Below are 12123 nucleotides of genomic sequence, written 5' to 3' on the forward strand. Positions count from 1 at the left end.
AACTTCTACTAGAGAACCACTGAATGGAATGAAACCAAACATGGCAAGAATGTTCCTTATGAGGTGCTGACCAAGTGTTGTTACTTTGAAGCTGATCCATCATCCAAGATGGCAGCCAGCGGGGGACTTAGTTTAACATAGGACCCTATGGGAAATACATACAAATGTCTTCTTTTAGAGAACCACTGAATGCAATGAAACCAAACATGGCATGAATGTTCCTTATGAGGTGCTGACCAAGTGTTATTACTATGAAGCCGATCCATAATCTAAGATGGCCGCCAGCGGAGGACTTAGTTTAACATAGGACCCTATGAGAAATACGTACAAATGTTTTCTTTTAGAGAACCATTGAAAGGAATGAAACCAAACATGGCATGCATGTTCCTTTTGAGGTGCTGACCAAGTGTTGTTACTTTGAAGCTGATCCCTCATCCATGATGGCTACCAGATGTGGACAATGTTTAACAAAGGACCCTATGGACAATACATACAAATGTCTTCTTTTAGAGAACCACATACTGAATGGATTGAAACCAAACATGGCATGAATGTTCCTTATGAGGTGCTGACCAAGTTTTGTTACTTTGAAGCTGATCCTTCATCCATGATGGCCGCCAATGGGGGGACTTCCTTTAACATAAGACCCTATGGGAAATACATACAAATGCTTCTTCTAGAGGTGCACTGAATGGAATGAAACCAAAACATGGGATAAATGTTTCTTATGAGGTGCTGATTAAGTGTTGCTACTTTGTTGCCGATTTACTGTTCAAGATGGCCACCAGGATTTTTTATTAAATTACAGGACCAATATTAAACCAAATTTGGCCTCACTCATTATTATGGTATCTGTTATGATTTTAATCTATTTTTACATGATTTCCAAAACCAAAGTAGAATCAGGTGAGCGACACAGGCTCTTGAGAGCCTCTAGTTCTTGAAATTGCTCAAATTTATAAAAATTCATATTTTCATGATTAATAAGGTCACTCACTGACTGCACACCTCCCTTTTTAGATTGAATGTAATATGGAAAATCATCCAAAGAAGAAAAGTTCAAAATATCTATAGATAAAATGTCACTGACAGAGAAAGAATTTTTACATCTTTTAGAAATCTCAATCAGTCTTTCTTTCAGAAGATGTAAACCCCTATCACCCCTATACTGTATAAGGTCTGCCAATAACAACTGCTGCCAGCCACCACTAGGGTTTGACAGCAGTCTTTTTATCCGACTAATTTTCAAATAGATATTAAAGGAATGAAGATGTACCATATTAATTCCACCTTATGAAATATCACCAATAAGTGTGTTACGCTTAATTCTGTCTGGTTTTCCATTCCATAAGAAATCATCAACTCAAAACTGCTTTTACTAATTTTCATGAAACTTTTGTAAATTATTTATATCTATATAAGTAAGCTCCCTTTCGCTTTTTATAAATTTTAAATTTTACCTTTCTGAGTTATGGGATTTTATTCATAAAAACAGGGGGGATTTTCCCGTTTTTGGACTAACTCAAAAATGCTTTGAGCTGTTTTTCATCAAACTTTGATGACGGGTTTACATGGTTTATATCTATTAAAACAAGCTCCCTTTAGTTTTTTTTTTTTATAAATTTCTGATATGACATTGAGGAGTTATGGCACTTTATTTGTTGAAAAATCGACGGGCATATCATGCACTCATGGCGTAGCTCTTTATTAACGTTATATGCAAGCGGGGGCATCATCTGTGTCCCATGCACACATTCTCAATTTACTCTATATTAATCCAATATTTTATATATATATATGTTATATTTTTACATGCCATATCTTGTTGGCAATATGCTCTTACATCTACATTTGTACATATAGTATTTAAATAGCAACAAAATATTATTTATGGTTTTACTGTTATCAAAATCTCAGACACACCTAATATGACTTTGTTTGAGCTAAAGGGCAAGAAAATGTCATAATTTCTAATCGAGTCTATCATGGACATGATGGATAGTGAAAAATTTTGGACAACATTACATATCCAAAAAGTGTGAAAAATTCTTTCTCTGATTTCTGAACAAAAAGTACATTGTTCAGTTTCTTTTAATTTACATTTCAATAAAAATGAATTACATGGTAGAATCCTATGAACAATCTTGAAATGGAAATTTTGTAAAAATGAACTTCTGGTTATAATAAAAGGCATAGAGTACCCGGTAAATAGTATTCCAATCTTCAATCTGCATATTCAGATCTATTCTGGGCCATATTTATCAGTATTGTTTTCAACTTTGAACTTATTTTGCAACTTGGAAAAATTTACCAGGATATCAATTATTAACCTGCTGTGTTTGATGCAAGCAGTGAGACATCCCAGAGATGCACTTTCATTGAACACTGTGGCCCACATACTTTTTTCCATTTTTGTGGTTCGATTGTAATGGATTTTTATCACAGAAATTTAAGTTGATAAGAAGGTAAATTGAAGAAGACAGATTAATGCTTCTTTCACTGATCATGCTGATACAGTGTAACTATGTAATTCAGTGACATTCCTTCTTTCCCTCAATCTCAAATCTAAGTTTTCCAGATTTTTTTCTTTAGGTCTACGGAAATTGAATTTAATTTTAGTACAGCAGAGGTTAATAATGACTTACAGGTGGTGTTGGCTCTTCGTTTCAGTAGACCAATTATAGCCCTTTCATAAATAAAGTACATTTCAAGACTTTTTTTTTGTCATGCCTACAGACATGACAGATTTGGATGTGAATTTTTGTACATTGTGTATAATGATGAGTTTATACAAGCCTCATTTGTTATTCGTTGTAGTTGACTAACTGCAGGCAGGATCACTCCTGTTGAACCAGAACATCTAGTTTTAAATTTAAAAATAGTTACATTTCTAGATTATAAATAATACCTTATTTTAAGTGAAACATTGGAGCAATATTTTTCACCAAACATTTAGTTCTCACTGTTTCGTTGTAGATGATGTACAGACCGAGAGGTTTTGACAGAAGAGAATGTCCTGAGCCACCACATTTACTTTTACAACAGAACAGGTTCCAGATATTGAATGCTCAGAATCAACAGAATTGTACTACTCCACTGCTGTATAAACAGACTGGAAATACTAACATGGACCTAGGTCAAGGCCACAGTACCAATATTAATATAATGCAGAACCAAGGTCAAGGATGCAGTGCAAGTGCACAGATTATTAGATGTCGTAGGATGCTTTGTCAGACTCAGGAATTCTATTATATGTTTCCATCCCCTCGGAGATCATCCATTAGTAATCATCCTAGTGGCTTTAGAACAATGGCTCAAAGAAGACTTATGCATCAAAGACTTGACTCAAGTAGCACTGGAAATTCTAATCAACATGTCATGATTGATAATGAGGAGAATTATGAAAACTATATGCAAAATAACATGTTGCCTAGGAACACAATAAATAATCGACAGGCCAATTCATTCAAAGACAACAATGTCGTGTGTGGGAAGCAGCAACTTGTACAAGAGTTTGAATGTAATGATAGGTTAAACAATCAAGGCATGAATGAAAGTATTGGACAAGAACTGCAGGCAAGACAGACCATGTCCCAGTCTCGTGTGGCTCTGTCTGATTTCATCAACAATAATTCTATAGAAAATGATCAAAGTTTTAATGGCTTAGATGATCATTCCTACAGTCGTAAGAACGCAGACAATTTTTCATATGAAGATGAGAATCATGTTAATGCAGCATATTACACAAACTGTCAAAGAGATTGCTCTGCTGAAAGACTGAAAGTTCTACAAACAAATCATTCCTATCCATGTGAAGATCAAAGATTTCAAAATTCAAATGTATGCCCTTATCAGAGGAATCCATATGTTAATACATTGAGAATAGCCAGAAATTCTAATAGCAATCACATTGTTAATACAGATAGGTCAGAAAAACAGTCGTCATGGAATCATGATGTAGAATCCAAACTGGTCAACCAACATCTGAAGGCTAAAATTGAACAACATTCATCATTGAATCGTGAGGTAAAGTCCAAATTGGTCAAAGAGTCTACATTGTTACAGTTAGCACTAAAAGATATTATAGACAGGGAAAAAGAAAGTGAGAAAGTTCAAATCGAGTCTGCCAAAAATAAAAAGAATTTTAGAATTGAAGGCTCTGCAATTACTGAAGTTCAAGAATCTGACAAAAAATTACAGACAATTAATAAAAGTAAACAATTTGGAAGTGTTACTGATAAAACTGAATCAAATATAAAATGCCATACCAGTTCAGCTGGTAAAACTGTTCAATGTATGAATGCAAATAAAAGAAATATTCCTGAAAAAGAACCATTAGAGAAAAAGAACTTCCCTAGTTCATCCAATGTTCCAACTGTAGAACGCAAAATTCTTGTAGAAAATGCTAAACTTGTTACTAGGAAAGCAATAGAAATTGAAAACATAAAAAAAGCAACTGTTCAGCAGCAGGTTAATGTAAAGTCCTCATCAGAATGTTCAAGTGAAGTTAAAGTTAGGACTCAAACAGAACAAAGTGCAGAGGCATCTTATAATCTGGCTTTAGAACAATGGCAAAAACAGAATTTGTGTAAAACTAAAACCTCTGATTCACAGAAAACAAATACTGACGATCCATACCTCCAGGCACATCAACAATTGAAAACACTGAATTCTGGCAGAAGCATAAATATCCACTCCTCAAATTCAAAGAATTGTGATCCACGCCTTGAGGCACAAAAACAGAATTTGTGTAAATCTAAAACCTCTGATTCACAGCTAACAAATACTGGTGATCCATTCCTGCAGGCACACCAACAATTGAAATCACAGAATTTTGGCAGAAGCATAAATATCCACGCCTCAAATACAAAGAATCGTGATCCACGCCTTGAGGCACGTAAACAGAATTCTACCATAAGTAATGACTCACTAAATGCAAACAGCTTTGATCAAAATACTGAAATATGTACAGCAAATGACCATAGTTACTCCCAAAGCACACCTCTGCTTCGTGATAGAAAGAATGTGGATTGTAATCTAAGTCTTGATAAGTTACAAAGTATTAACCCAGAATGTCCAACAAAAAATCCATGTGCAGAAAATAAAAGAAGTTCTGAGAACTCAAGGTTAGACAGAAAAGAGGTATCCTCAAAGGATACAGGATTTATACAGGCTCTTGTAGATGTTGTTAAAGTTATGTTTGACCTTAGGAGAAATAAACACTTTGAGGAAAAGATCATTCCAGAAGCTGGGAACCAAATTGATAAAGCGAGCAAGGATGACAACAAACTTGCAGGACAAAAGTTGAACAAAACCATTTCAGCAAACCAGGATGATTACAAACTTGTTAGACAATCAGGGAACCAGCCTAATAAAGTAAGCAAAATTGAGCACAAGCATGTCAGAAAAACGGAGAATCAGCAGATTAAACCAAACAAATCTGAGAGCAAACAGGTTGACGAGACAAGGAACCATGCCAAATCAATCGACACCAACAAAGAAAATTCCCAAAATGGAAGAGAAGATAAAGACATAAACTGTCAAGGAAGTTCAAACTTTTCAAAATCAAAGACAAGTCCTGTTCTGAGTAAAACTGTAAAAAATACAAAAGTAACAAATGAAAAGCTTGCCTCTCTTGAAACAACGAAGTCCAATGATAAACCTTTGTCGTGCAATTCAATTGCTAATGATAGAAATATTTTTACGTGTGTATTTGAAACTGGCAGCATGAAAAAGAGGACTAGGTGTGTTGATAGTGATTTCATTGAAAACGATAATCTCATGGATAAAAATAAATACCTGGATGAACACAGGAAAAAATCTGACTTGCTTGAAAAATCTTACTCCTCTCAGACTCCAGGCAAATTAAATGAAGAATCTAAGTCACTTCATACTGACAAAATTACTGAAAGATCTGACTCTTTTCATACTCAGGAGAGGCTGAATGATAAATATCCATCAGTCACCAGCATCAATGTGGAAAAGCAAATCCAACGTCTAGAAGAGTTTAAGGCTTGTTCAAAAGACATGTTAGCTCAACAAAAATCACAATTGATAGTTGACCAATGTGATAAACTGGATAATGAAACTAGTTTTTCCGATAAAGGATGTCATAAACAAGGAAAAACAATCACAAATTCTGGTGAATATTGTCTTCTTTCCAGTACAGAAAATTCTGAAGATGAATATTTGCCAGAAAAGAAAGCTGGAGAGTCTGTTAAAGAAAAACATGAAGATGGACAGAAGAAATTTGAAGCTCAATGTTTAATTTCACAAGGGGACACTTCACAGAATAATTCAGCTTCAAGTAACAAGGATACAAGTTGTTACAGGAAAGGTTCCAACAATATATCTGATAGAACAGGTCTAGAAGGTAAAATCACTTGTAAGACCCCATCACCTAAAAAAAAGTCAACAAAAGTTCAATCCACTGGTAAAGATTTCAGTTTCTTAGAACTAGGATATTGTCCTCTGGCTTTACCTCTTGGTTGCTATGCCTACGAAGATGATGCAGACAAAGATGAGAACAACAACAACTCTCCCAAAAGACTAGAAAATGAGCCTGACATTGTTGCCACAAATAAACACATGAGAAAGCTTTGTGATGAGAAATACAATCATGACAATACTGAGATTCTAAGACCATGGGTTATAAGATATCTGGATGAAATCTCAAAACCAACAATTCGCGAAGAATTTTTAGACAAGATGGACTTGGAATTAAATGAGAACAAAGCTAACCATCATGATATATTGCAAGCTTCTATAGCTTCTCCTGAAAACGATTACAGCGAAGAAGACGATATAGAAACTGATCACAGGGAATCACCACTGATTATTCCATTGGACAGTCACTATGCGAAAGATATTATGAAACCTCATCAGATAAAATCAACACTGGCTATTTCATTGGACGATACACTGTCAGATTTAAATTCCATTCCAGTTTCTGATGAAGAATGTGATTGGTCATTGGGGGAGTTTGAAAAGTCTGAAGATGATAGCAGTAAGGACAACTACAGTGATAGGGTACCAGGCAGCTACAGTGATGCGGTACCAGGAGAAAGTGACCAAAATGAGGATAATACAGACAGTGCTGTGGGCAAGTCCACTTATTCAAAGAAAAGTTTACAAAGTGAGTCTAATCCTGAAAGTAGTGGAAATATTCAGGATGTTAATATTACTGATCACAATTTGATTGACAGGTCAAGTACAGAAGTGACTAAATACACAAAGAATGAAAACCGGGAACATTTATTACAAAGAGAAACTCCTCTTATGAAAGATAACTCTGTAGACAATCAAGCCACAAATTCTAAAACGGATAGTTCAGTAAGTTGTAAGATCCAAAGCAATGAAAATGTATTACAGCAAAAAGAAGCAAACTTTCATCAGGAAACTGATAATAAGAAGGAAAAATATCAAAGAAAAGATATGATATCAAATATTGAGACTAAATCAGATAATTTAGAAAAAGTTGAAGGCATGGGAGATAACTTGATATCAACTCAAGGAACAACAAAATTGTCTAGTTTATTGAAAAACAAAGTGATAGATTCTGCTAGTAGTTCTGCTCTGTCAACTAAGAAAACGAGAATCAATAAACGTTTTTCTCCAACAGAAAATCAACTGTTCCAGGAAGCAATGAACTTTTTATGTAGTGGAAAAATTAAAGATAATAATGAGAAAATTATAGATTGTTTCTCAAATTCTTCAATACGAACCAGGCAAAAGTCTTCTAACATGGGTAAAGATGTTGAACAAGGGGAGGCTAGAAAGAAAAAGCAAGAGAAACCAAGTTCTGTTGAAAAAGATATTGTACATGCAACCAATGTGAAGAAGAAGAGATATTGCAAGCCTTCGAAGGTCAAAGAATTAAAAGAGAAACAAAAAATAATTTTGGACAATTTAAAGTCACAAAAAGAAATTATCAGTTTAGAGAAAGAGCAGGAAGAAAATGATGAAAATTGTGATAGTATTGATGAAACAAAAGATCATTTTGAGCCAAAGACAAAAAATACAGAATTGGATAAAAAAGTAAACAATGGTTCTAAAGACAGAAAAATTTTGGTAGAAGATATTGAAAAACAGGAAGAAGAAAAGTTTGATTACTCTTTTGTTGAAATGCCAGTTAGTGAACAGTCAAAATGTTCTTTGAAAAGACCTGAAATTTCTATGGAAGTGTTATCAAGCAAACAGAAAGAACTTTCATCAGGAGTTTATAAACAGAAAGACCTCCCACTAAAAAGACCAGACATATCTCCAGAGGAATCAGAAGCATTGACAGGCCTTTTAACTTTAGGAGAAGGTCATAAGAGTGTAGAGACCCAGACATTGTACAACACAGACTTGGCAGTTTCTTCTGAAAACGGGACTATACTGAACAGCTCATGTGAGTTTAAATCTGACAATACTAACCACAGCAGTGGTGAAATCATACAGACCAGTGAACTAGAAAATAAAATTGACCAACGCATAAGTAATTTATTGGAAGATGTTAGAGATAAAATGTTAAATGATGATAAAAGTGGAAAGAATGGACAAGTTAAAGGAAAAAACAAACAGAGGGAAAATGTTCAATATGATAAAAAAGGCAAGCAAGAACCAAATCTTGAAGGTGATGAAAATGACAAGCAAGAACCAAATCTTGAAGATGATAAAAAAGAAAAGCAAGAACCAAATCTCGAAAATGATCAAAAGGAAAAGCAAGAACCAAATCTTGAAGATGATAAAAAGGAAAAACAAGAACCAAATTTTGAAGGTGATAAAAAGAACAAGCAAGAACCAAGCCTTGCAGATGTTAAAAAGGACAAACAAGAACGATATCTTGAGGGTGATAAACAGGGCAAGCAAGAGCAAAATCTTGAAGGTGATCAAAAGGACAAGTGTGAACAAATTCATGAAAGGCACGAAAAAGACAAGCATGAAGAAAATCTTAAAAGTAATAAGCAAGAACAAAATCTCCAAAGCAGTAAAAAAGAAGAACACATTAATCATCCTATGCCAATTCTTATTGCAGCAGCTACTGAAAATGACAGATCTGTTCCTATTGATACCACTGTGCAGCAGAGTGAATCAACAGGGGGACAGACAGTTACAGCTTCAAATGATACCCCAAGTCCTCTTTCTTATGAATATCTAGAACATAGCGATAGTGATACAATACCATTGGTAGAAAAACCAGTTGTTGAAGAAAAAACTCCAGGAAAATGGCTTATTCCAATTTTAGAACGACTGAATATTGACATTTCTAAAGGACGACTCATTGTTACAAAGACTGCACAGAAACTTTGTATTAAGACAGGGACATTGATTAAATCTACATGTTCATATTCCAGTCAAGCCTCATCTGTTCAAGATAAAGATAGGAATATAAATAATTGTGAAATTGATATGAGTGCAGATGGAGACAAGTCTGGTCACCATGGCAATGATAGGCAAAATTATGATGATGAGCTGGACATTGAAAATGTAAATAGTTCAATAACAAGAAGTATGAAAAGAAAGAGAGGTCAAACTTTAGGCGAAAATTCTATGGAACTAAGATCTCAATTTACAACAAATATCAAGAAATGGAAAAAGTTTAAAGGTCATGTGAAAGTTGATGAAGATATTGTATTACCAAGAATCACTAGAAACAGAACATTGCAAGTTTCCAAAAACCCTACACTTAACCTTCCAAATAAAAATGTAAATCTGAAAAAGAAAAAAACTTCAGGCATAAAAGAAATTGAAACTGTAGCAAAGTTTCAAGAAACTAGTGAAAATAAAAGTATAAAATCCTTGCGTTGTAAAAAATCAGATTCTTCAAATAAAAAAAGTAAAGGTAAAGGGACAAAAAGAAAACTTGAGTTTGATCTTAGAGAAGATGAAACAAAAGAGAACATAGAGGAAATCGTTGATAATAAGGATGAAAACCAAATGAAAACAAAACCACCAGAGGTTAAAAAAAAGAAAATTTCAAAATGCAGGAAAAAGCTTAATAAAAATAGCACTACAGAAGACAAATCAACTGAAAATAAAAGTCCTTCATCAGAATTAACTGAACAGAAGGACAATTTAGAACAACTGGATAAAAATCAGAAGTCGGAAGATTTAACCAAGCAAAAGCTTAAAAAAAATGTTATGAAAAAATCATCTATCAAATCATTAAAGTCTCTGTCCACACCTAAAACTAAGTCTCTAAAAGCAAAATCTAAAAAGAACACAATGGCAGATGGTAACAAGGTTTGTTTTCGCTTAGTGACTGAACCATCAGAGCAGAAAATTGTTCGACTAAAGGCTGAGGCACTGAAGAAGTTATATGCAACAAAGATTTGTGCCTATTGTAAACAAACTGTTCCAAGTAGACAGTTTAAACACCATGTGAAGATTTATCACCCATACAGATGTGCTAAATGTGGACTTCTTTTCTCAGATAAGGTAAAAATTGTCTCCTTTTATAATCTTTGAATATATTAGTAAATCGTGTACAGGTATATGTATGATAACACCATACACAAGAAAGAAAATAAAGGTGAAAAATACATGACTAGTTGGTCACAATCATATCCAATGCTCAAAGTTTATATGTGTAGAAATGTATTAAAGTGAAAGTAGCATGTTCATTAAAATGATGTAACTAAAAACATACATATAAAACCAACTGAAAAATACATGATCTTGAAGAAGGAGCTAGTGGATCACCTACCATCAAAGAAACCAAAAGTCACGTCATAAATTTTAGAATGAAAATATTTTTTCTGAAATGCTTTGATCTTATAGTGCAACAAATAACATTGTGTTGCCTTTTTTTGTTTGTTTCTCAGTCTGCTTTTAAACATTTCAAGTATTAACCATCTCCAGATTTTTTTGTGACATATGCTAAAACCTTAAGTACTCATCAGAACAACCAATTTTGTCCATGGTCAACTTTCCTTGACAGAGTTATAGCTATAGATTTAGTATAATTGTTAAGTTAATAAGTGAAAATTTAAATTTAAAGATGGAAACATGGAAACAAGAATTTTGATTTGTCAATTTTCAAAAATCAAGAAGTATCAAATTTTAAAGCAATTATGAGAGTTCCTGTATGAAAAGATTTCCTTTGTATATGATTTATTTTTCAGGAAGAGAAGTTAGGACATCGAAGGGAAAAGCACAGTAGTCAGCAGTACCATTGTATAATTTGCAATAAAATATTTGACGAAAAGTGGCATTATGGACATCATATCAAATCATTAGTTCACAGAAACAACCGAGAAATCTACAGGCGAGCTATTAATATAATGAAATCCTGTATAGGTTTAGAACTTGGTGAGTCCATTACGATATTTTATTACATGTATGAACTCTTATAATGAAAGATTATGTGAGGTCGTAAGCTCACTCAGTCCAGCATGAGCTTTTTTATCACTTTTATGTTTATTGCCCATCCTGCATTGTTAACTCTTTTTATGCCCTACCTAGGGGCATTATGTTTTTTGGTCTGTGTGTCCGTTTGTTCGTCTGTTCGTTCTTCCGTCTGTCCCGCTTCAGGTTAAAGTTTTTGGTCAAGGTAGTTTTTGATGAAGTTGAAGTCCAATCAACTTGAAATTTAGTACACATGTTCCCTATGATATGATCTTTCTAATTTTAATGCCAAATTAGAGTTTTGACCCCAATTTCATGGTTCACTGAACATAGAAAATGATAGTGCAAGTGGGGCATCTGTGTACTAGGGACACATTCTTGTTTTCTCTCCTTTTAGACCACTGTGTATTAGCTTCAAAATTAACTCCCAAGTCTCAATAAACTAAACAACATAACTAAGAAGGACATAAGAATTAAACAACAAAAATTGTATTTATAGCCTGAAATTACCTTTATTCGTTAAAAATTGCCTATCATTTACAGCAAGATACACAAGTGGATTCATATATTGTGTCTATTATTATAATACACAAGTATAAACTTTTCTCTTGACAACTTTTTTCTTAAATTTAAACTGAAAACATTCAATCCAAACTGAGTATTTGTCTTGAGCGGTCTAAAGTGTATGCAGATCTAGAGAAAACAGTGAAAGCTTTCTGTATAATCCACAAAATATATTGAAAATAAGTGTTATGAGGTATCCAAACTGAGACCAAATATGGCAGCTACCAT

General features: G+C 33.8%; 1 protein-coding gene across 1 annotated transcript; it reads left to right on the top strand.

Moving 5' to 3' along the window:
• Positions 1 to 2979: 2979 nt before the first annotated feature.
• Positions 2980 to 11146, top strand: LOC127701801 (reticulocyte-binding protein homolog 2a-like). Its single transcript, XM_052205766.1, has 2 exons — positions 2980 to 9493; positions 11109 to 11146. The coding sequence occupies exons 1-2, from the start codon at positions 2980 to 2982 to the stop codon at positions 11144 to 11146; spliced, it is 6552 nt and encodes a 2183-aa protein (XP_052061726.1).
• Positions 11147 to 12123: the final 977 nt, after the last annotated feature.

The sequence above is a fragment of the Mytilus californianus genome, unplaced genomic scaffold, assembly GCF_021869535.1.
Source record: "Mytilus californianus isolate M0D057914Y unplaced genomic scaffold, xbMytCali1.0.p SCAF_5, whole genome shotgun sequence".
NCBI lineage: Eukaryota > Metazoa > Mollusca > Bivalvia > Mytilida > Mytilidae > Mytilus > Mytilus californianus.

Coding starts and splice junctions, on each gene's coding strand:
- LOC127701801 (XM_052205766.1), top strand. CDS start 2,980: ATGTACAGACCGAGAGGTTTTGACAGAAGAGAATGTCCTGAGCCACCA. Junction 9,494..11,108: donor AAATAGTTCAATAACAAGAA/GTATGAAAAGAA, acceptor TTTATTTTTCAG/GAAGAGAAGTTAGGACATCG.